The sequence below is a fragment of the Ursus maritimus genome, unplaced genomic scaffold (genome assembly GCF_017311325.1).
Source record: "Ursus maritimus isolate PB19 unplaced genomic scaffold, ASM1731132v1 scaffold_1, whole genome shotgun sequence".
In the NCBI taxonomy this organism is placed as follows: domain Eukaryota; kingdom Metazoa; phylum Chordata; class Mammalia; order Carnivora; family Ursidae; genus Ursus; species Ursus maritimus.
Window position 1 is genome coordinate 55,092,794 of NW_024423343.1, and position 24,826 is coordinate 55,117,619.

Sequence of the window (24,826 nt, forward strand, 5' to 3'; positions counted from 1 at the left end):
AGCTCCAGTGTCCACACCAAACATTCAGAATTCCGGATTTATCTTTTAACTATAGAAAATTCCACAAGAACAACCTAATAATCCCCTGGGTCATCCAGAACCACTGAACACATACCCTGTATTCTAAATATAATCCTTTGCATTTTTCCTTAGAGGAATACTAATCACATGTGTGCGCCATATGTTGCAGTTTAATATCGCCCCAATCAGCAAGAAATTTCCTCAGATTTTTCATAGGATCCCTGAGGAACCAGAAATAGACAGCAAGAGAATCCAGTTTGAAGTAATCATCTCAGATTGAATTAAATATAATCATATATGTAATGGTACCGGGATCTGCTGGAAGAATAAGTTTTCCTGAACTTGTGTGTTTTATCTATTTTTAATTATTGCTTTTAAATTTCTGGGAAAATTTTTCCATTAAAACATTTTATAATTCAAGAATCATAAATAAGGCCATAGTTAATCACCTAAAAAAATGCTCATGCTGTCTTCAAGGTAGCAGAGAAGGCACCAGAATAGCTCAGAGACAGTGGGACTGCCTGTGGCCCGAGTGTCCCCCAACACAATCTGCCNNCTGAACATTCTCAGTCTGCAGAGGAGGAAGGCTCTGGAAATGGCTGGTGGCGAGCCACCCTAAAGCCCTATATTAGAATCAAACCTAGAGCGTGTTCGATACATCCGTCTCCCTGGAGTCCTGCGCCGTGGGTCTCTGAGGCTTCTGCGTGTAGACACCCAGGATCACCTGCTCTCTCAAGGTCTGTGAAGTCGGAGTGAATGAGGTTGGAAGGGGGGCAGTAGAGGAGAGAACAATGGTTTTGATTCTTTTAAGCTGACATATGTTCACAGAATTACATATTTTTTTCCTTTTTATAACTCCACTAAATATGTTCATTGCAATTAAATAAGATTTTGCAGTCCATTACCCTGTAATGGATGTAGCCTTGGGGTATTTCTGAAAACTAAAATTAGAAGAAAAATGAGCAAGTAAATGTGTTGATTAATGCATCTATGAGGATCTTTATGCTATCTTTTAAACAAACTAATGAATATTTTAAAGTAAAATAATAACATGAAAATAAATATACTTCATATTTGTAATGATGAACTTGTTTTTCAAAATAACCACCAATGAATTAGTATTGTCAAACCCATTTCCAAGATGGGAGGCAGTAAGACATGAAGAGATGGACTTGCTGTCACATACAATATGTTGGCCGGAGCAGTAGCGGCTGTCTAAAACTGCTGGCCAGGCACCTGGGTGGCTCAGTCGGTGAGGCGTCTGCCTTCAGCTCGGGTCATGATCCCAGGGTCCTGGGATCGAGTTCCAGATCCTGGGATCGAGCCCTGCATCGGGCTTCCTGCTCAGCAGGGAGCCTGCTTCTCCCTTTGCCTGCCTCTCCCCCTGCTTGTGCTCTCTCTCTCTGTCAAATAAATAAATAAAATCTTAAAAAAAATTTTTTTAGTAAATAAATAAAACTGCTGGCCCAGCCAGGTGACAGGGATCACTAGGACATTTGTCAAACGTTTCAAAGTTGTACCCAATTTGCTTAAAAGAGGAATCATTTTATCTATATTTTCCAGGCCCCAGCATGCTCCCAAGGTCTGTAGCTCCCTTCAGGGGCTGCACCTTCCTGACTCAAGCTGCCTCTCGGACCCTCTCTTGGGGCGGGGAAAGGTAGATGAGGCTCGCTTCCATGTCTTCCTGCCTCCCCCCTCAGGACCAATTTCAGGCCTCCCTCCTGACCTCACCCCATCCCCGTGCTTGTCCTATTCCTGGGGTAATTCATAACTAGAAATGGAGCTGAAGACGGGAGTGGTGGCCAGCCTCCAAGGTCCTGGCTTCCTGCTCTTCACAACCTTGTGGAGTCCCCTCCCACACTGGATCAGAGCAGGCCTGTGTGCCTAGTAGAACATTCCGCAGTGTAGTGTGTCACTTCGGGGGAGTTAGGGTATTGGGGCTTTTGCCTTCGTGTCCTGAATTGCTTGTTTTGGAGGGAGGCAGTAGCCATGTCATGAAGCCACTCAGGCAGCAACACAGAGAGGCCCCACGGAGAGCACTGACCTGCCAGCATTGTGAGGGAGCCATGTTAGGAGTGAATCCTTCAGGCCCAGCCAAGCCATCAGACCGCTGCAGAGCAGCTGACATCTGGCTGTAACCTTGTGAGAAATCCTGAGCCAGAACAACCCAGCCAAGCCACTCCAGGATTCCCGACCCACAGAAACGGTGAGGTTATGGACGGTTACTGCTGCTCTAAGCTACGAAGTTTACAAATACAGAAATACTTTTTACGTATTGTTTTATTTAATCCTTACCACAGTCATGAGGTAGATACCATTTTGTTCATTCCCCCATAAGGAAAGTGAAGCGCAGGAGAGGTCAAATGGCTTGCCCGAGGTCAAATAGTAGAGTGGAGTCCAAATTTGAACACAGGTCCTCTGATTTCCATGCCCATGTTTTGGGACTGGAGTGGGAAATCACTAAGGCTCTTTCCAGCCCAAACAGAGAGGATTCTATGCTGTGAAAAGCTCCTCCTCTACTCCTTGCTTCATGGCACCTACAGCACCAACCATCTTTAGTGGCCGTTGCTGGGACCATACAGACATCCTAGGTGCAATTCTGCACAAGAGCCTCGGGAGAGTCCCAAGTCTGCTCTGGCCGAAGTCTCACATCCTCTCTCTTTAAGTTTCCACTTCCACATTGTTTCTAGGACTCATTAGGGTCTAGTAAAAAAAAAAAAAAATCCCTGATTAAAATTTAAATATGTTCCCTGGGAAATGTACACCAACTCGTTGTCACCATCTTTGACCTGTTAGCAGAGAACAGAGCCCGAGGGAAATAGGAGACCTGGGACATATATTGGAGTTTAGGGATAATTTGAGAAAGAGCTGACACTGCAGCATTTCCAGGTGTTGGAAGGCCTCTGAGCAGCTGAATACCTAGTAGGTGAAGCGAGAGCACCTCCTGCCCCCGCATCCCACTCACACCCCAGATGCAGAACGAAAGGAACGTCCAGCTTCAATTATCCAAAATTTGCAATCAGAAAGCCCTGAGATATGTTTTCTTAAATTTAAGCCTATGTATAATTTGGTGTCATTTTGAAAAACAATTTTATCTTAAATGACTTGTAATGGAGGTGAAGCACAGAAAAATCATTTCTGTTTTGAAAACATTATGCTAATTTAAATAAACCAGACACAAAAAGACAAATATTATTTGATTCCACTTATGCGAGGTATCAGGAATAGGCAAATTCATAGAGACAGAAATGAGAATGGTGGTTACCAGGGGCTGGGGAGAGGAGGGACTGGGGAGTTAGTGTTTAATGGGTGCAGAGCTTCAGTTTGGAGAGATGACAACGTCCTGGTGATGGATAGTAGTGATGATTGCACAACAATGTGAATGCACTTCATGCCACTGAATTGTACATTTTAAAGTGGGTAAAATGATAACTTTTCATTTATGTATATTTTACCATAATAAAAAATTTTTTTTCTCCAATCTTTTCTATTGCTAGAGCTCCAAGGTCTGTATCTGGTCTTACTAACTCCTTCCCGTTTTTCCTCCAAAGTGTCTGTCTGACGTTTTCCCGTCTTCTTCCTTGCCTCAAGCCTTCATCACCTCTCGTGAAGGCTATCGACATGAGCCCTTAAATGGCCTCGCTGATTCTGCCTCTTCCTATCCAGTCTGTCTCACAGCACTGTTTTCTTTTTCTTTTTCTTTTTTTTTTAAGATTTTATCTATTTATTTGACAGAGATAGAGACAGCCAGCGAGAGAGGGAACACAAGCAGGGGGAGTGGGAGAGGAAGAAGCAGGCTCACAGTGGAGGAGCCTGATGTGGGGCTCGATCCCATAACGCCGGCATCACGCCCTGAGCCGAAGGCAGACGCCTAACCGCTGTGCCACCCAGGCGCCCCCGCAGCACTGTTTTCTATGTCACCCCAGAGTTTAACTTTCTCAGTGCCTCACTCTTGCCTTTAGAAGAAGCTTAACACATATTAAAACAGTTTTCTCTCTCATTCAGTGGGAAACCAGGCTGGACACCTGTTTCGAGTGAGCATTATTTGACTTATTTTTTAAATTGTATTTTAAGTAAACTCTATGCCACACATGGGGCTAGAACTCACCACCCTGAGATTAACAGTCACGTGCTCTTCCAACTGAGCCGGCCAGGTGCCCCTCACTTACTTCGATTGTGAGATACAGCATATCCTGCAGAAGGGTACATTAAACTTTCGTGTACACGTTCACCCACTCGTGTAACCAGGTTAACAGAGAACATTGCTGGCTGGTGCCTAGCGCTAACTGACGGGAAGGAATGGGTAGATGGAGGAGGAGTAGAAAGTGATCGGAAAGAAGATACAGAGACGCATATCTCTTACTTTATCATCTTAACCCAAGCATGGGGGGCAGCACCTTCTAGCAGGACCAGAGTGGGGCCCATGGACAATTCCTTAAAAAAAAAAAAAAAACCTCTTCAGTAAGTGTAGAAACCCAGCATAACGCTAAACAGACACAGTAGGGAGTCCAGTGTTAGGAAGATGAATATCCCAGCTCCTTTCCCGGGAAGACAGACGTCGGTGCAGTTCACTGCAACAGCAGTCGTTCCATAATAAAGGTTTGTGCAAAAGGCAAAGCGGAGTGCAGAAGGGTTTAGAAACGGAAAGAATCAAAGTTAATCAAACTATGAAACAAAGCAAGAAGCAATTGGTAGTGGGATCTTTGTCATCATTTCATTTCAAATTCCTGCTGTGAGCTGAGAAAGTTCCTGGAAACCAAAAGAGATGAAAGGGAGAAAACCTGCTCCACATCCCCAGTGCCAGTCTATGAAGCAGCTCACATGCGTTTCCAGCCGAACTTGGGGAAGCCCTTCTCCAGAGATCTCATGATAGGCTTTGAAGTCTTGTGTATCCAGCGGGCTGCCAAGTTTGCTAAAGCGGCGGGATGCACGCCAGACTGCCACTTCATTTTGTGCTGTGTAGACGCAGTCCTAAGCATGTGAAGTTCCCCTAAAGCACTTAAAGTTATTTTGGGACTTGTCTGATCTCCCTTACTAGGAGTTTTTAAGTTCCTTGAGGGCAGTGCATCCCACGGTGTTCTGAGAGGCAAACATGGGACCCACACAAGCTCACTGAAATGGGGGGGGGGGGTTAGGTTTTAGTTACTCTAGGAGGGCCACGGAACTACACTCAGAGGAGGTCTACAGCCAGCCAGGAGCACCTCCCTCGGTGGCAGCCAGTGCAGGTCCCAGAGCCGGCATTGCTGCCATGGGCAGGAGAATCTGACAGTCCTTTACCCCCAGAAAAAGTGGAAAGCTGCTAGAGGAAGAAGGAGTAGGCACTAGGCCAGGCGAAGCAACCAAACCAATGGCAGCAGCAATGGAGATGCCCCACAGAATTTTAGTAATTTCAGCCAAATGAAGGTACCTAGTACAGTTAGAGAGAATACATCTCTATTTTAAATTTTCTCACACATACTTAGAGGTATCAAGCTGCTAATAAAAATATGACAACTTTGAAATAAAGCCAACAAAAGAACTAGCATTTTCTCATGGTGGTGATCTAACCTTTCACTAGCCTCCTAGAGGCTTACCTAGACCTGTGTTTTGGTGTGTTTCTCTCATAGGCCACCATGAAATTTCATAAGTCTTTCTACAAAAGAATGAAAGATAGATATCAAAGAATATTCTGGGGCTGCTCTCCAGAAAAAAATGCAAAGCATATTAAGAATACTCATTCTTGGGACGCCTGGGGGGTTCAGTCATTAAGTGTCTGCCTTTGGCTCAGGTCATGATCCCAGGGTCCTGGGATTGAGCCCCGCATCAGGCTCCCTGTTAAGCAAGAAGCCTGCTTCTCCCTCTCACACTCCCCCTGCTTGTGTTCCCTCTCTCGCTGTCTCTCTGTCAAATAAATAAATAAAATCTTTTAAAAAATCAATCAATCTTTAAAAAAAAAGAATATTCATTCTTGGGGCACCTGGGGGGCTCAGTAGGTTAAACGGCCAACTCTTGATTCGGGCTCAGGTCATGATCTCAGGGTTCTGGAACGGAGCCTTGCAGCAGACTCTGTGCTCAGCAGGGAGTCTGCTTAAGGATTCTTTCCCTCGGTTCCCTCCCCCCCACCGCCCCCACCCCCCTGCCATGCTCATGCTCTCTGTCTCTCTAAATAAATAAATCTTTAATAAAAAAAGATACTCATAAAAAGTTTGCTTGTATCTTTAGAAACTTGCTTTTAATATAAAAAGCAGCATTTCTTGAGTTTTGCTTTGTAAGTATGGAAAAATGAGACGTACTGTTTTAGAGGGGTGGGGGATGGGCAAAACAGGTGAAGGGGAGAGGGAGATACAAGCTTCCAGTTATAGAATGCATACATCATGGGAATAAAAGGTATAACATAGGGAATATAGTCAATGGGATTGTAATAGTGTCCTGTGGTGGCAAATGGCAGCTACACTTGTGGTGAGCATAGCATAACGTATAATAAACTTGTACAGTTACTGTGTTGTACACCTGAAACTAATGTAACATTGTGTGTCTACCACACTTCAATTAAAAAAAAATAAGCTCCATAAAATAGAGTATCATTTTCCATATTTCTTGGTTCTCCATTTTACTTAAGCTAAAGATATTCTTTTCTTATTCTTCTGTTCATGAAGTCTGCTTTTATCAGCACAATTCAGAGCTTGTTTCCAACTGGTAGGATGAAAATTGAACATATGTGACACCCGAGTGCTGAATTCCCTGTTGAAGAAATGAATGATAGACCTTATCTATCATTTATTCGGCTCATGTGTACACCCATGTATATTACAGACATTTTTATTTAATTATTCAGGAATTGGCACATGAGATGCATTATCTAATTCCTCTGGGGTCTTCCACTGGCAAAAATAAATGCAAAGACTGTGACTATCAAATGCAATTTTCCCTTTTTCATATATTTTAAGGTAATGACTTTATTATCTCTACATTTAATGATTCATTATTTTAAGATTTTAAGCAATATAGAAAAGTACTACAAAGAAAAAAATCAACAAAAGCCTACCATGTAGATATAATCATCATTAACATTAGGGGAACATCTGTTTTGACATCTCTCTATGTAGACACGCAGATAGGAGGAATGGTAGATGAACACATGGAGAGAGAGTTTGGTACACAGAATAACTGTATAAAATTAGGCACCTACCATGCACTTTATTTTTTAAATAAAAACGTTAAATTTAACAAACAAGAGAAATCGATGAAACTAACAGATAACTATTTCTTCTTTATTAGAAGAGTAGCCTTCTGACAATAAGGGGTGAAAATATTTAAAAGTTTGAATTTTTTAGCAACCCAAATGTGTTTTTCAATTTTATTTAAGTGTCCCTGGGGCACCTGGCTGGCTCAGTCAGGGGAGCATGCAGCCCTTGATCTCAGGGTTGTGAGTTCGAGCCCCATGTCTGGTGTAGAAATCATGTAAATACATAAAACTTAAAAACAAAAAAACTAGGGCACCTGGGTGGCTCAGTGGGTTGAGCATCTGCCTTGGGCTCAGGTCGTGATCCCAGGGTCCAGAGATCGAGTCCCTCATCAGGCTCCCGGCTCAGTGGGGAATCTGCTTCTCCCTCTCCCTCTGCCCCTCCCCTCAGCTCGTGCCCTCTCTCTCTCTCTCTCAAATAAATAAATAAATAAGACTAAAGTGCCCCTAATACTACATAGTCTTAATGGAGAAACCTTTAAGCTAACTCTACTTGTCTTGAGTTCAAAATGATAATTGTCTTTTACAACTAAAATTGCAAAGGAATAGAATTGGAAAATCTGAAACTTTTATTTACAAATAATCTAGGGTTAGCTTGCTTTGTCTTTGTGATGCTTATGAAGTTAGGGACAGGTATAAAGCAATACATTTGTTCATTTTTGATCAATCAGACTGAAATTCATTCAGTCCATTGGTATAATAAAAATATGTAACTTATAATAGTTTTTCTTTATATGAGACCAGTTAAGAAATCAATAACATTTTCTTATAAACTATATAATTTTCAAAATTCAGGGCCAACCAAAAATCACAAACTTTCAATAAAAGTAAACTTGGGCAGCTCTTGGATAGCACCACCATGTAACAACTTCCAAAGCATCTTCAGAGACACAAACAGAGCTGTTTTTGAAGTTTGCAAGGGAACCATATGCTGCTAGAAAAATAGATTATTGTGCTTGCATGTGGGCTTTTATCTGCAGTCAAAACAAGAATAAATTGGGCTTCTTAGCAGGTTAACCCAAGGAAGTTTTGTTTTGTTTAAGATTTGTTTGTTTGTTTGTTTATTTATTTATTTATTTATTTATTTATTTATTTATGTGAGAGAGACAGAGAGAGAAAAGTGCAAGTGGGTGGAGGGGCAGGGGAAGACAGAATATCAAGCAGACTCCTGGCTGAGCACAGAGCCCCGTGCAAGGCTCAACTCAGGGTTTGATCTCATGACCCCGAGATCACGACCCTGAGATCATGACCCTGAGATCGTGACCTGACCTGAAACCAAGAGTCAGAGGCTTAACCAACTGAGCCACTCAGGTACCCCACTCCAAGGAACTTTAAATTGTTTTTAAAGTCGATCAAACATTTTTAGGGACAAATTGTGCATATCCTTGTCTGAATAAGAAATATTATATTTTTTAACTTGTCCTTTGTGCTCGTTTTATTTACTGTGAACCTATCTTTTTTACAATTCTTTAATAAGCTAGTAATTTCTTTTCTTGCCCCCTATAGTAAAGCCAAAACACTTCACAAATTTGAAATGTAGCTCAGGTTTCAAATGTAAGAGCAGATATAAACATTTATATATGGTAGAGTAATTATTCATACGAGCAATTGAATACTAACACTATTTTGACAATTAGGTCATAGGCATTTAGGTAAAATAAAATACTTTCTATTTACATAGGACTGTCTTGCCATTAATTAGACCTCAGAAAGTCCCTCTGCAGCAAGCCTTTTTTTTTTCCAGCTTAAGGGCAGGCTTTCATAAATGCACAATGGAAATGTTACAGGTTTATGCACAGTTAAGACAATTCATGATTCCCCACTGCCAGAGCAGGTAGAGGGAGGAATTTCTTCTTTCTGTAACAACAGAGTCAAGAATGTAGTTGATCCTACTTTAACTTTGATGTCAACAGAACACAGCAACCAGAGTCTCTATGTTTAAGGATGATAAATTCAACCCTGGGGAAGCGCCACAATGTAGGAAACTCATGTAAATCATCACTTAGCAATGTAATTTATGACACCTGACTCTCAAAATGCCATGCATGTGAATTCATATGTCCTTTTAGATGGGGAAAAATAAAGCAGACGCGTAATGAATTTAAGTTTTCTGCATTGCCTGGTCAGTAAATTGGAAGCAATGGTCAATGGTTTAATGCCCCTTTCATCCTTATTTCTCCCAGGTTGGGATCCTCTAAGGTCCTGGGCTCTTAATTCAGTGCGTGCTTAGCCATTGCTCCCATCAAGTATCCATTAACTACCATTCTACTTTAGTCTGTTATGATGTACCACCTATGTTTTGCTAATTTTATCAATAACCCTAGACCTTTACTTATTCTCTCCAACCCGATTCCCTGTAATTCTTGCTCCTTTCTCAATATCGCTTCAATTCTAATGGTTAATATTCTGTGCCTGGTATCTAATAGCTCAATAAATATTTGTTGTATATATGTATATGAATATTTCTCTCCCTCAGCCTGTGTCTTTCCATCCTAGCTGCCTGTTATAACTCTCATCCTGTATAAATAATTTGTGAATGTTTATTAAGCATCAGGTATTGTGCTAAGCAATCTGCATGTATTACCTCTGTTTATCCTCACAAGTCAATGAAATAAGGGTGTTATTATTCCGGTTTTTAAGGGAGGAATGTAGAGCGAGGTGACACTGCATTGTCCATTTTAGGATTTGCTCCCAAGCCTGTCTGCCTCCAAGATGCACTCTTGTAACCCCTACATTTATTGTCTCCAGACCCTTCTTGAGAAACCCCACACTAGACCTTGTTTGGTTTCAAAAATCCTCTTCCAATGGTCCTGTTCCCATAAGGTACTCAAGTGATGATAGTAAGTAATGAATGAACAAAGCCTCAAACAACAGCAAAAGTCCATTATACATTATATTCTATAAGGATGAAAGGGATCAGTTCAGATAACATTCCCACTCTCCATTGGTTTACAATGTATTCAGTCAAAAGAATGTGTCTTGAAGCACAAGAAGGGAAGTTTATGGTTCCTCCTTACCTCCTAGCCTCCTATTTGTATTGCATTGTGTGGTCAAGAATAGCTCGTGTTCTACTATAAATAATGAAATATGAAATATAAAGAATACTTAGCATGGGGAGCCTGGCTGACTCAGTGGGTAGAGCACGTGACTCTTGATCTTGGAATTGTGAGTTCGAGCCCTCCCTGGGCATAGAGAATACGTAAAAAAAACAACAACTTAGCGAATAAATTGTTAGAATGTTCTTCCCCTGATAGAGGAAGTACTAGTGAGCAGCCCTGTTTGTGATGATCTAATAAAACTGCATCCAACGTTCAGCAACAAGTACAGAATCACCATTATGTATAAGGTACTCCATGAGAGATGAAATACACAGCAAAGGTGAGGAAACTAATGGAGAACAGGGAAGAGGGAGACAGCGGCGGGGAGGGAGACAGAAGGAGACTGAATGCTAAATGAGTAACGCAAACCTCCAGAAGCTGGGAGGCGCTCACTGCAAATCTGGACGGTGCAAATAGATTTCACAGTGATGAGATTCGAGCTGTGCCATAAAGGATGACTCTGGATAGGTGGAGAGAAGGTGGGAGATAATTATAAGAGAGAGGGATAGCATTAGAAAAGGTTCAGAGGCAGAAAAGCATAAATTTCCTTGGGGGAAAAGAACGAACAGATCACACTAACTAGGGTGAAGTTTCTACGTCAGGCAACAGCATGAGATCAACATGGATGTTGAGAGACTCGAATCTCAGGCTAAAACATTTGAGTTTCTCCCACTGGCAACCAGGAGCTACTGAGAATTTAAAATGGAACAACACGACGAAGACAGGGCTTTAAAATGGATTGGCTGAGAAGGAGACTGGAGGCAAGAAGATCAGCAGGACATCCATCGTGTAGCTGAATGAGAGATGATAAAGCCTGAGCCAACGGAGAAGCGAAAAAGACATGAGACATTTTGAAGGAAAAATAAGTAGGGCTTGGGTAACTAATGGAAAGCAGGAACAAGTTGGATATTTTTTTCTCTTTTCTGTAACAGAACAGCATATTTACTTTGGAATCCCACATATCTTCAAGGAAGAGAAATTCACAATTATTTCTTTATTCTGAAAGCTGTCGACTTTGAAGTATTAAGAATAAGGAGATTGAGGGGCGCCTGGGTGGCTCAGTGGGTTAAGCGTCTGCCTTCGGCTCAGGTCATGATCCCAAGGTCCTGGGATGGAGTCCCACATCTGGCTTCCCACTCACCCAGGGGTCTGCTTTACACTCTCCCTCTACCACTCCCCCTGTTTGTGTTCTCTCTCTCTTTCAAATAAATAAATAAACTCTCTAAAAAAAAAAGTGAGAGGGCGCCTGGGTAGCGCAGTCGTTAAGGCGTCTGCCTTCAGCTCAGGGCGTGATCCTGGCGATCCGGGATCGAGTCCCACATCAGGCTCTTCCGCTATGAGCCTGCTTCTTCCTCTCCCACTCCCCCTGCTGTGTTCCCTCTCTCGCTGGCTGTCTCTCTGTCACATAAATAAATAAAATCTTTAAAAAAAAAATAAATAAAAAATAAAAATAAAAAAAAAGTGAGAGAGAGAGAGAGCATGAGTGGGGGGGAAGGAGCAGATGGAGAGGGAGAAGCAGACTCCCTGCTGAGCAGGGAGCCTGATGTGGGGGCTGGATACCTGGACTCCAGGATCATGACCTGAGCCGAAGGCGAAGAGTAACCATCTGAGCCACCCGGTGCCCCTACACACACATATTCTAGAGAAAGATAGCTTAAAATGTAAGGCCTCTTGTTGATGTTAAGCTTACACAGCTACATTATTGTTAAATAAAATCTCAGTAATAACCACCGGGGATTGTGACAGAATATTAGGGTGAAAAGGAAACTTACTGATCATCCAGACCAAACCCCTCTGTTTTATAGAAGAAACTGCGACCAGGGAAGTTATGTTCCCTTTTGATTAGGAATCACAACCAGTGCTAAAACCCACATCTTCTCCCATAAGAACGATGTTATTTTTTTTTCCACAGCCCTTTCCTCAGCCTCAGTGATTCTGTCCTTCTGTGACATGCTTAGAAGTTAGCTGTGTAGCTGTGTCATCCCCGGTTCTAGATTTTTCTTCTGTTTATATCATTGAGAAGCAATTTACAACAGAAAAGAACTGCCTGGATGAAATAGAGCTCCCATTACCAGACAGTGACATAGTTCGGCCAGCCAGTAGCCCAGAAGAGCAGAGTGGGACTGAGATGAACGGAGCCCCAACCTGCCCTTGCCTGCGTTATCTACTATTTGATGCACTTCAAGAGGAGCAAACAGTCATTCTGGTTCCAAGATGTTGGAGAAAAGCAGTCACTGCTACCATCTTACAAACAATGGCTAGGTATTGGGAATGGAGCAACAATTTCAGAAAGAGCAGATAGGGATTTATGATGAACCCAAAGACACTTGGGGAGCCTGGCTGGCTCAGTGGGTAGAGCATGCAACTCTTGATCTTAGGGGTGAGTTCAAGCCCCACACTGGGTGTAGAGATTACTTAAAAATAAAATCTTAAAAAAAAGAGAGAGAAAGAAATGTAAGCTTCACTCACTTGGGCCCTTCCAGATCCTGAAAGATACCCTAGCAATTTTGTATTCATGATTTCTTTTTCTTAAAGACATCCCTAAAATTGTAGTTTAGGCTCAACAAAACCCCTAAGAATGGGATGTGCTAAATAGTCTAGTGCCCTCTAGAAATGCCTCCAAAGTGTCAGTGACTTGCTCTATTAGCTACTTGCAAGTCCAAATGACCACTCTGTGGCCATCCTTTATACTTATTAAATTATATCAATAAGACTAGAAGTGGAAGAGATAATGTTTAAGTCTTTACAATCTAAGTAATAGACCTTCCTTTCATGCCAATATTTAAGAATTCTTTCCTCTTGGTTCACTATTGAATTTAAACAGTTTCTATTGAATGTATATTTCTGCATAACGATTAGAACTTCAGAAGCAGTTATAAGTGAGATGGTTTTTTTTAAAGATCTTATTTACTTATTTGACAGAGAGAGAGAGCAAGAGAGGGAACACAAGCAGGGGGAGGGGAGTGGGAAAGAGAGAAGCAGGCTTCCCGCTGAGCAGGGAGCCCAACGCAGGGCTCGATCCTAGGACCCTGGGATCATGACCTGAGCCGAAGGCAGACGCTTAACAACTAAGCCTCCTACACTCTGAGCCACCCACTAAGTGAGATGTTAAATAAAACTATTTTATATGTTTGTTGCATGCTCATGCTCTGGAAATATGCTTTAGAGGACAAAACCATGAAAATCTTGATTTCTATTTAGATGGAGATTTATCATTATTTGTGAGATATGTCCAGTATGGTTTCACTTTAAAACCACAAATAAAGTTTTAACAATCGGCATTTTTCTTTTCAAGAGGTCTGTGGTCAGACTAAACATTTCTCTGAACCTGATTAGGTCCTGAGGTTTTTAAATTCAATCTTCGGCAAATGTAGAGCATTTGTTTGGCCGTAAGAAATAATTAAGAAGTTGAGAGCTAATGCAACTCTCCTGAGTCTGCCCCTCTTTTCTGATGACATGATAATCAGACATAACCTCCCTGGTCTCAGGCCTCACCATGTATGAGACTGGGGCAGAATGCATACAATTAATCTTTTGAGGATTTAGGTGACATTGCTTTAGGTTTTTACATTAGCAACTCCTTTGTTTGCTAGTATTCAAGTAATGGAAATTTAAATATTATTAAATGCTTTATTTCTTCTTCCTCACCCCCAACTATTCTGAATCCAGAAAAATAGACACATGGTCATTCTGTGAAGACAAAGGAACATTGAACAGTAAATTATACAACAGCCAGAACTGTCCACTGTGTATTCATTCTTGTAATGGACCACTGGAGGGGAAATTAGCATATTTAGTTTGAATTCTTATAAAATAGAAATGGGATTGTTTTAGCAGTTTCACAGTTTGCATAGTAACCATCATACTTCATGGGTGATCTCACTCAAAATAACGCAAGGCTCTGAATAATGGGAAGGGGAATGTTCTATAAACAATCCAGATGGGTTAGGTACCTCCACTGACAAGATGTATTTATGAAGTCTAAAATCTACTTTTCCTGTACACAGTGTCACTGTAACCCCATGGACTGCATTTACTGTCTTGGGGCAGAACTCTCTTTTTTGCAATGCTAGGCCTAAAATAAAATATGTAGAAGTCATTGAATCATTTCTGTAGCATTTTCATTGCTGAAAGGGAACTCCAGAGGTCACCTCGTTCATCCCCATCTCCAGCCAGGACTCTCCCTAATACTGAATATAGCTGTATAGTGATCTGCATTAAGAAAGCTTTTAAAGATCCCTGGGGCTGGTCAAAAAATAGCTAATATTGGCCTGATTCATAGAACAACATTATACGTATGTCAAAATAGCCACCTGCATCAAGGAAGACGTCCATCAGGGTTAAGTGCTAGCAGTAGCTTCAAAAGGAAAAGCTCTATTTTCTCAGAGAAAAGGATGGTAGATTCAGGAAATGACCCAGTGTGTTGGCATTTTGTTTGTTTGTTTGTTTGTTTGTTTGTTTAGGTGTACATTTAATGCTTATCAAAAAGGAAACATTGTCTTGTCAAAGACCACTGCAAGGGAAGCAAGCAAGCAGATGACAATTCCTATAACAAGTCCTTTCAAATAGCTACGAAGATGGGGGTGGGGATAGGGGCAGTGGGGGGTGCTGTTTTTTCAAACCAGATCTGATCAGCATCGAGTCCATGAAGGGCAGATGGTGAAACATAAGCATAATATTGACAACCTGAAACTGCTACAGTGTGTGTTAGTTAACAAACTAGAATTTAAATAAAAACCTTAAAGAAAAAGAGAGAGTGAAACTGTGAAAAAACAAAGAGAGAATAATATTGACAGATCTTTTCCCCCTAATCGGCTGAGTTTGTTAGAGCTTATAATTTTATTTCTCCAACTCCATTAAACTGTGAATGCAAAGGACAGGAATTTAGGTGTAATTTCAATCTTTTAAGACAATTAATCACATCGGGGGATAGTAATCTTCCACAACTGTTAGGCTTCTGAATAATTGGATTTAAAACACTACACTAGAACCTAGAAATCTAGCTAGAGCTGAGGCTCATATCTGGATTGTTTGGGCCTTGAAGACTTTCGGTTGAACTACTGAGAGACTTTAAAGATACAGCTATAGTTGTTCATAAAGTGAGGGAAATGAACTGCCCTGACAAATGTCCCAAGTATCCACTTGGCTTTGTGTACCAATGCCGCATTTTTTCACGTAATATATCTGTAAGGTTGCATAAAAGCCTGCTCAACCATGCGTGCTTTCGGGGTTAGGAGCTGGGGGGCTGGGTGGAAACAAGCTTCGAGGCTTTTTACCACGTACCCTTTTGCCATCCGACAAATTTTGTGCTTTGAATCTTCTTTCAAAGAAGTCACTTGAAAGTATTTCATTTTTAAAAACAGAAAGGTACCTGTATGCTCTCTTCGTAGGCCAGATGTCAGTCTGGGTAACAGGAAGTGGAAAGCTCTGACTACTGGCCTCTGCCAGCCTTTGTAATTCTTGACTTTGGAAATGGGAAGTCAGCCATTGAGAACTTTTTGCTGTGCAGCTGCCTTTCTCAGAGAACACTAACCAACTAACAGAATCTTCACGTTGCCTTTTCCTGTTGTGAGAGCAAGAGACAAAAGAATAAGGAGATCTCTCCGCAGTGTCTTCTTGGCTTTACAACATTCCCACAGTGGGCACCTAAACTTTGAGTTAATGTGCAGTCTACACATTCACTGAAAAACTCGGGCACTTAAAGTAAGTACAGCGCCCCCTTAGTTACTTGACTATTTGGGAGAGCAGCTTTTCTTCTCCCTTAAACTGCTCAGATAATTGTCCGTCACCTGTTGTTTGTGTATACGACCTGTAAAACGTGTTCTTTTTTAAAGTCATCAATCTAAGCAAATTCCCAGAGCAGAATCAAGAAATTCCAAATAGAAGAAACCAAATTAGCTTTTAAGAAAGAGAATGAAAATGAAAGGAGTATAAGGAAAAACAGAGAGTAGCAGATTCTGTAATTTTTATTACAAAAAGTTCCAACCCCTTACATGCTATGACATGAAATGTCATATAGAAGTTCATCGCAAGCAAACCTTTTTAAAAATATACATACTGTATATATTTACATTCCAGTCTGAGTAACTGGTATCAAGGTTCTAGTGTTCACCCACCCTGTGGATTTGTTCAGCTACTAACTAGACAGCGATTGTATCTTCACTCAGGCACATGAAGAGGTAGAAACTGCTTTTAAAAGAAAAGAACAAGTGGAGTGCAAATGTGAAGATCATCCTTGAAGCAGCTTAGCTACATCAAGAAGGCCCTAACTAGCTTTGGTCATCTCAAGCTGAATATATGTAGCCTGTCCTTTAAATTAAAATCAGAAAAACTTTGGGTTGATGTTCTTCTGAGCCCATGGGGGGGGGGGGCGTTGGCAGAGATCAGCATCTAATGCTTCGGCCACTCTGCACCAAAGAATTGCATATGACTAAGTTAGGCAACATAGCAGCAGGGCTGGGCTGGCAGTTGGGCACATCTTCCCTGATAAGACACAAATAATACACAAACGAGTGTCTTAAGCTACCTGAAACTGATATCTGTACGCCTACAGCCTGGAACTCAGAAGCCACTAAGATACTTTCTTTCCCTAGTGAGACCTCTGTTAATGTCTGCCCGTGCTCACCTCCATCCCAAACTGAGCTTAGTAAGCCTAGATAGGGGTGAGGCGGCCTCTGACTTGCGCAGGCCAAGGTTTCTCAGCCTCAAGACTAAACCTCAGGAGGGCTCCTGGGCCTGAGAAGGGCTCCCTGGCTTCTTGCCAGACTTGGTGGTGCTAGTTCCTGAGAGGGGGAGTTGGAGGGAAGCCACAGGGGTGGCCGAGGGCAGAAGCCCTTCTCGTTCTCTTTTCTTCTGTTTCATCCTGCGGTTCTGGAACCAGATTTTGACTTGGGTGTCATTCAGCTGCAAGGAGTTGGCTATCTCGATGCGTCGGGCTCGAGTTAAGTACTTATTGAAATGAAACTCCTTCTCCAGTTCTGTCAGTTGCTTGGTGCTGAAATTCGTGCGGATCGCGCTGGGGGGGCTAGCGGCTCCATACTCGGCGGGTTTGCCTGCAGTGTAAACACAAGGCATCAATGGGGTGAGAGGACGCGGACACAGAACGCGGGCGACCAGTGGAGCTAGTTAGAATCAAAGTTACAATGCACTTCTCCTGGGTCTCTGTAAACCCAGGAGAAACGCTCCACGGAGGGCTCCTTCCTGAAATTTCCTCAATGCCTGGCACATTTTCTAAGCGTCTACTTGAGGGCACGCTCAATGGAATGCGCCTACTTTAATAATGCTTCGGAACGCCTTTCCTCCATTAAGTCCTAAATCGCCGTCAAGAGGGCCACTGCCACGCGCGCCCAGCGTCATCCGGCGGAGGGGGGCGCGGATCCCAACCCAGGTAGCGTCGGTCCGAGGCCCAAGTACTTACTTTTCCTAGGGGCGTTCCTCTTCACCTTCATCCACTCGAAGGTGCTGAAGGCGGCGGGGAGCCCGGAGGCTGGCGAGGCCGACTTGGGGTAGGCACCGGGGGCCGGGGACGCAGTCTGGAAGGTCCCAGGGCGGCCGTCGGCTGGCTCTTTCAGACACGCCGGCAAGGGGCCGGGCTCGCCAAAGGCCGTGTAATCCACCTGGCCGCTGAGGAGAAAGGAGCCGCCGCCCGAGAAGACCGCTGAGGTCGCGTAGTGGACGTGCGCCCCGCCGTCGTCGGCCGGCCGCCCGAGCGCGCAAGGGAAGTCGTAGGCCGACCCCGGCCCCAGGAAGCCGTAGTCTGCCCCCCCTGCCGCGGCAGGTGCGGCACCCGGCTCGTAGGCGCCCTCCAGGGTGCACGGCGCGAAGGAGGGCGCGGCCGCGGGCGGCGCGGGAGGCTGCGCGGGCGCGGCTGGGGGCAGAGGCGCAGGTCGGGCTGCGGCCAGGGGCAGGCAGCTGACGAAGGCGCCGTCTCCGCTGCCCAAGGGGAAGGCGCGCTGCAGGGCCACGGGCCGGGCGTTGGCGCGACAGAACTTGGGCGCGAAGCTGAGCACGTCGCCGCCGCCCCCGCCGCTGCCGCACGACACGTACTCCAGGTAGGAGCTCATGGTTCCGGACCTCCCGCCGGACCGCGCAGGCCGGGGCCGGAGTGCGGGGCCGGCCAGGACCACCGCGGGCTGCGCCGCTCCACCTTTCCTCTCTACCCGAGCTGCCTTTGCCGAGCCATGACCAGCGAGCTGGAGGTAAATAGTGGCCTAATATAGCGGCGGGGGTGGCCACGTGGCGCTGGCCGGCCAATGGGCGTCTGCCCCGCACGGCCGGGGGCCCGCCTGGCGCGCGGCTCCACGCGCCTGCCCCGCCGCCAACTTTGCCAAACCTGCGGGTGGCAGCCGTCCAGCACCCCCAGGCCCGGGAAAGAGCCGGCGCGGCTCAGGGGCGGCCTGGGGAAGGACGGGGCGAGAGCCCAGGGCGCCTGCTGCCCGGACAGGTACTGGACGAAGCGGGAGGAGGAAGGCAAGACTGGCCGCTCGGGTGAGGATAGAGGGGGAGAAGCTTGTTCTTCTGGATCGGTGGGTGGCTGAACCCTCGGTTGCGGGTTGTGGGCACTAAGGTGGGGAAGGGGTTAAAAAGGAGCGTAGACTTCAGCCCGCGGGGATTGCTCATAGCCTTCTTCCCCCCGGGAAGGTAAAGTATTCCTCTCCCCCTCTACTCTTGAGTCCTCCGCGCTTTCTGTTTTCCTGGGACGGGTGTGATCCCTCTCCTAAACCTAGAGTACAGATTTAATTTTTCCTCGTTTTCTCCCTCCCTCCGATTTATGGGACTAAATTGTATGCCCTGGGTGCTGTGTACCCGGGGCGGCACAAAACCTTCACGTTTAGACTAGATTTTCACGTTACATCGCAGCATCCCTTCAGTTCGCGTTCCTTCCATTTGTGGCGGCGTGATAAGGATGCGTGTTGGAGCGCCAGGTTTTGATTTGGACAAAAGATGAGGTTTCTGCCTTGTGGGGAAGTTTACCAGATTTCCCCCTCTAAGTAGGTTGTCCAAATAAAGATTCTGCCCTTGTGGTGGAACGCTAGTGCTCCTCTCTGGGAGCCTGGCACCCGCACCGGGGCTGCGCCTCCTCTCTTGAGGCGCTTGGCTCAGGGCGCAAAGGTTTCCCAGGGACCGGGCAGATCTCAGAGGTTTGGACAGGCTCGTACCTCGAAGCAATTAAAGCTTCTGTTCCATCAGTTAAGTGCTGCGTCGTCTCTTGCGAGTGAAATCTGAGGGCTCACAATGTTAATGGGCTCACGTCTTTCCCTTGATAATATGGTTTTGTTTACTGAGCGTAGAGAGACGGGAAATAAAAGTGCAACTGGCACAGGAAATGAAGAGTAGAAGGGTTACAAAGACAAGCTTTACATTGACAAACTTTCCAACTTCCTTGAACATTTCTTGTAATGTTTTCCTCTTTGGGGCTGCAGGAAAATAACAAATTAAATAAATAAATGTTATTTACACACAGCAGTCCTGAAAGAGAGTGGTTTCCTAAAACTGTGTGAATAGGGTCTACTCTTGGCTTATTCAAGTGCCCTTGAGAATTTCATCTATTATAGCCTCTTAGTTATGGTGACAGAGGTTTTATTATTGTTTTACTGATGCACTTGTCATGAAAGAGCGATTGAGTCCTTGCCTAAAATTCCACTCTGAGGAAGCCTGGAAAGTAGGAGCCATCACAGTCCAGGGAGCCAGTCCCTTACTGGGATGTGAACTTGTGAATAAAGAAAGCCACGCCAAACGTGTTGCCCTTGGAGCTGAAGTTGAGCCAAGGTGGGGAGGGGGTAGGTAGAGAGTACACACCTAGGAATGAGCACAAAGCTAACAGGTCTGGGGTCCCCACCCTGCTGGATATCTTGGATTTTATTGGGAAATAGAATCCTGTGCTGAAAATTGCCCTTCAAACTTGATGTTGCTCCTTCAGTTTTCTCCTATAGCCAATCAGATGACAAAGGTCCTAAATAGTCTTTTAAAAGGGAGAAACAGAGGCTCTTTTTTAGCTCCCTGATCAGGAAATGATAGAGATTTTCAGAGCTAGCTCAGGCTTCATATGTAGAAGTATTTCTTTGCTGTCTCTCACTCTGTGCTCTTAATACAAAAATATCAGCAACTCAGATGCTGCTGAGGTCACATAACACTTCATTCACCCCTGGCTAGACTTTAATAGCCAATTTCTACCAGCATAATGACCCAGTGTGCACACTCCTATCTCAAAACCGTAAGTCTTTCTCTCCAAAGGTACTCATTTAATCACAGCCCCTAGGCCCAGAGGCCCCAACAGGTCAAGAAGGAGGATGGCCTTGTAAACCTGTCTGGAGAGGACATCCAGGGGCCTGCAGCTCAGGATGTAGGACAGAAAATCTGGCCTGATTGCCCGGCAAATCTGCCCAAAACCTATCAAATTAAGCACCTTTGCTCTAGGGTTTCAGGAAAAACGGGCAGCCTAGGCGCCTTGGCAGACTTCACTGCAACAGGGACAAGGTTTCTGCCGCTAAGCATTTGGCGCAAAGGTTGGGTCCTTGCTATCACAATTAAGCATTGACTTTGATGCACCCATAAGCTGTCCACACTATTTCCCTGAAGCAAAATTTCAGAGATTGAACTTTTGCTGATGGAAGAAAATGTCCTAGGAGAGAATGAGATTTTTTTCTTAATTGTGTTGTTTTGTTTTCAAAACTATGGGTGAGAGTGGGTGGGTGGGGTATTCAATATTTGTTCAGACCCAATTGCAGTTCTCTGATAATTGCACACAGAGAGCTGCATTCTGTTCATCCTCTCTACTCCCTTTAACCTCTCAGGCCTTGGCATATCCTACACCTTGGGACCCAGAGTTGCCATCTCCACTCCTGGACTGGTTCTTGACTTGCTCAGTTTGGAATCAAGACTCTGGTTATGTCCGACTCAGATTCTACAATTGCCAAGGACCTATGTAAGAATGTTTTGTTAGGGGAGGTCTAAGCTGCAAAAAAAAGATATTCTCAAGCCAAAGGAACAAGGGATTCATTACTGGCACACGTCTCAGCTGTACTATAAATCTACTCCAGAAGAATCTGAATCGATAATTTTCTAAGGAGAGATTGGAAGATATTAGTGGAGGAAATGTATGTAGAAAGATGTGAACATAGCATACTTTGAGTACTTTTAAAGTTTGCTTCCTAGATGTTCACAGGGTATGAGAGAAATGTCTTACTAATTTTATTGCTTGTTCAAGTCATGAATTCCCAAGGGTCACTTGCCCTGCTAGGTCCTGGTGCTGTGAGTTCTCAGCAGGAGGTGACAGCAGAGGAGCCTGATTGCCAGGTTGTGTTTGATGTAGGAATGCTTTGAAATCTCTCCCATACTGCTAACCAAGGCAGACACCCCCCCACCCCCACCCCCATGACAACCTTTGTCTCCCATTTGAACAACAAGCTTTTTTTCCTGCAGACAGAAGACAGAAGTGATGGAGGGTGGCACTCTGGTCTTCTGTGTGTTTACAGTTGTTCCTAAGAAGTCTCCTGCAAGCCCTCTCCACAAGCCTCATCATGTTACCCCTTGGAGATATTTTGAGCACATGCAAACTCTTGGCTTCTTTAAAAGTGCAGGTTCCTGAGCCCACCCAAGAGATTTTAATCCAATCTATCTGACTCCAGTAGGAGTTCTAATAAGGCTCTTGGGTGATTCTAAAGCAAGGTTCTTTGGAACCATATTTTGAGGATTTCTGCTTCAGGGTCTGGGTTGGGGTGGGCAGTGTGGGGAGAGAGGGGTGATTCTGTGGGAGGGGTCCTTGACCAGCACCATGAGAGCTCATGACTAGTTGGAACAGGAGTAAATCTGAACAGTGTTCAGAAGACTGTTGGGTGGTAGTGGCAGAGAATGTTAAGGCCCGACCTGTGTCTAGTTGGGGTGAAGTTTCCCAAAATATCCTTAAGTAGTAGTCAGTAGGAGTTTCCCAAGTTTTGCTGACAAAATAGTGCTTTGCAGAGACCTGGCTTCTGCTCCTTGCCACTTTCCTAACTCAGCTTTGGGGATGCTAGTAAGGTGGGAAGTGAAAGGGTTTTGTCTATCCCAGTCTCCTCGGAGAAACTTTAGAGTGGTTTCGAGGTAATAGAAAAAAGGAGTAGGAATGGGGGGTCTCAAGAGGGAGGAGCCAATTCTTCTTTCTTTCCACCTCTCCCAAATTGTCTGGAATGAGCGTTCAAGTTCCCAGGATCCAGAGGGGAAAGCTGTAACTCTTCCCTTGGTTAAAGATGGTCCTTTCACATCATAAAATGTCAGTGCAAGAAGGCTCCTTAGAGATAAGTGACATCGAACCCCTCATTTTAGAAAGGAAGTCACTTTTTTCAAAGGTGAAAAGACAAAACTGTCCTGCAAAAAATGAGGGAACTAACTTGGATCTCCTGACTATCCACAGTCTGCTGCCTGTCCACAGTTTACAAAGAGGGAAGAGTAAAGCAGCCCCTCCTCCACACTGTGGTGGACTCAGAACAGAGCAGTGTTCAAGGAGAAAAACACCCTTGTTGCTGGGAGACCTTACAGCCTGTGTGGCTGACTGGGAGGCTTGCTGCCCACCCCCCTTTGCAGCTTGTTTGCTAAACTTGTGCTCCAGACTTCTTTTTTTTTTTTTTTTAAGATTTTATTTATTTATTTGACAGAGGTAGAGACAGCCAGCGAGAGAAGGGAACACAAGCAGGGGGAATGGGAGAGGAAGAAGCAGGCTCATAGCAGAGGAGCCTGATGTGGGGCTCGATCGCATAACGCGGGGATCACGCCCTGAGCCAAAGGCAGACGCTCAACCGCTGTGCCACGCAGGCGCCCCTGTGCTCCAGACTTCTGAGGCCCACCTTGAGCTTTTCCTGCAAGAGAAGGCAGAGATGGATCTGGGTCCCCACCCCCTCCACCAAGCAAGGGTCAAGGATCCCCTCATCTCCTGCTGAGCTTGATCCCTGGGGGATCAAAACAAGAAATGTCCTTAGATAATGTAGGTGGATAGTGCAAATTTAGGACCTGTGTGAACACACACAGGTACACCCAGGTCAGTTACATTTGTACTAATCTTTTTTTTTTTTTTGGCTCCTTTATTTTTTTAGGTATTTAGGTAATAAATTTAAATTTACGTGGTTCAGGATTCAAAGGGTACACAATGGTACGCAGTGAAAATCTTTCTCCCACCCCTGTCCTCAGCCACCTAGTTCCCCTTCCCATAAACACCAGTTATTAGTTTCTTGTATCTTTCCAGAGATACTTTATACATCTCCATCTATTTATAAATTCCCCCACTTTTTTGCATAAATGATAGCATATTAGATATACTCTTTTGCCCCATGCTTCCCCTCATTGTATCTTTTTTTAAAGATTTTATTTATTTGTCAGCGAGCACAAGCAGATGGGAGCAGCACACAGAGGGAGAAGCAGGGTCCCCGCTGAGCAAGGGGCCTGATGTGGGACTTGATCCCAGGACCCTGAAATCATGACCTGAGCAGAAGGCAGTCGCTTAACCAACTGAGCCACCCAGGCGCCCTCCCCTATTGTATCTTGAAGATCATTTCATATAAATGCATACAGACCTTCTGGTTTATTTTTACAATTTCATGCTGTTCTGCTGTGCATACCTACCACAATTTATTTAACTAATCCCCTATCAATGGGTATTTAGCTTATTTTTAGTTTTTTGCTATTACAAACACATGTTTAAGTTTTTGACCTATTAGAAAAATTCCCAGACATGAAATTACTTGGTCAAAAGTATGTGCACTGGCAATTTTGATACAAAATGCCAAATTGCTTAGGAATCAATCAATTTACCCTTCTACTAGCAACATAAGAGAATTCCTGTTACCCCATAACCTTGGCAGCCCAGTGGGATAGCAAATTTTTTTATTTTTGCCAATCTAATAAGTAAGAAATAATACCTCTTACTCACCCTTAGAGCATCTCCAAAAATGCCATCCTTCCTTATCTTGTTTGATCCTTTCATAATTCTATTTTACAAATAGTAATACTGACACAGAAAAGATAAACTACTTGTTGTCATCACACCCAATGTAAATGGCCAAGGTCGGATGTTCAACACTCTTTCTTATACTGCACTGTGTCACAGGGAAGCCTAAGGAGGTTCAAAGAGAATGGGTGGCTTCAAGCATTCCCTGAAAGACACATGATATAAAAAAGCTCTCTGACATCTGCTAAGAGGCTTCCTCTTCCCTGGAGAGTACCCTCCGGAAGCAGAGGAGCTCTAATTAGCGATGTGATCTGACCTAGTCCTAAGCATTAGCTTGGACTCAATATCTGGGAAGCAGGAGCGTGTTGTTTTTAATTTTCCTGAGACTTATTTCTCACTGGCCATCCAGGATCTAAGTATTGATCAGCATGGTATGGGTAAGAGGATGTTTTCCCTAGTTTTAGCTTTGGATGGGACACTCACTCAGACTTGGTGAAGATAATACCTAATGTGGGCATGTGCGTGGGCACGCAAACACACACACACACACACACACACACACACACACAC

The 24,826-nt window shown here is 44.2% G+C and overlaps 1 protein-coding gene and 1 long non-coding RNA gene across 2 annotated transcripts in view; both read right to left on the bottom strand.

The window, feature by feature from the left end:
• Positions 1-16,335: 16,335 nt before the first annotated feature.
• HOXD1 (homeobox D1) lies at positions 16,336-18,404 on the bottom strand. The gene is made up of 2 exons (XM_008687520.2): positions 17,759-18,404; positions 16,336-17,393 (listed from the first exon to the last, which is right to left on the bottom strand). The coding sequence occupies exons 1-2, from the start codon at positions 18,402-18,404 to the stop codon at positions 17,059-17,061; spliced, it is 981 nt and encodes a 326-aa protein (XP_008685742.2). The 3' UTR covers positions 16,336-17,058.
• Positions 18,405-23,065: 4,661 nt separating this feature from the next.
• LOC121104421 overlaps positions 23,066-24,826 on the bottom strand; it is a 5,592-nt gene continuing 3,831 nt past the window's right edge. The window contains exon 3 of the long non-coding RNA XR_005836751.1: positions 23,066-23,171. This is a non-coding gene — a long non-coding RNA (uncharacterized LOC121104421). The remainder of the gene's footprint in view (positions 23,172-24,826) is intronic.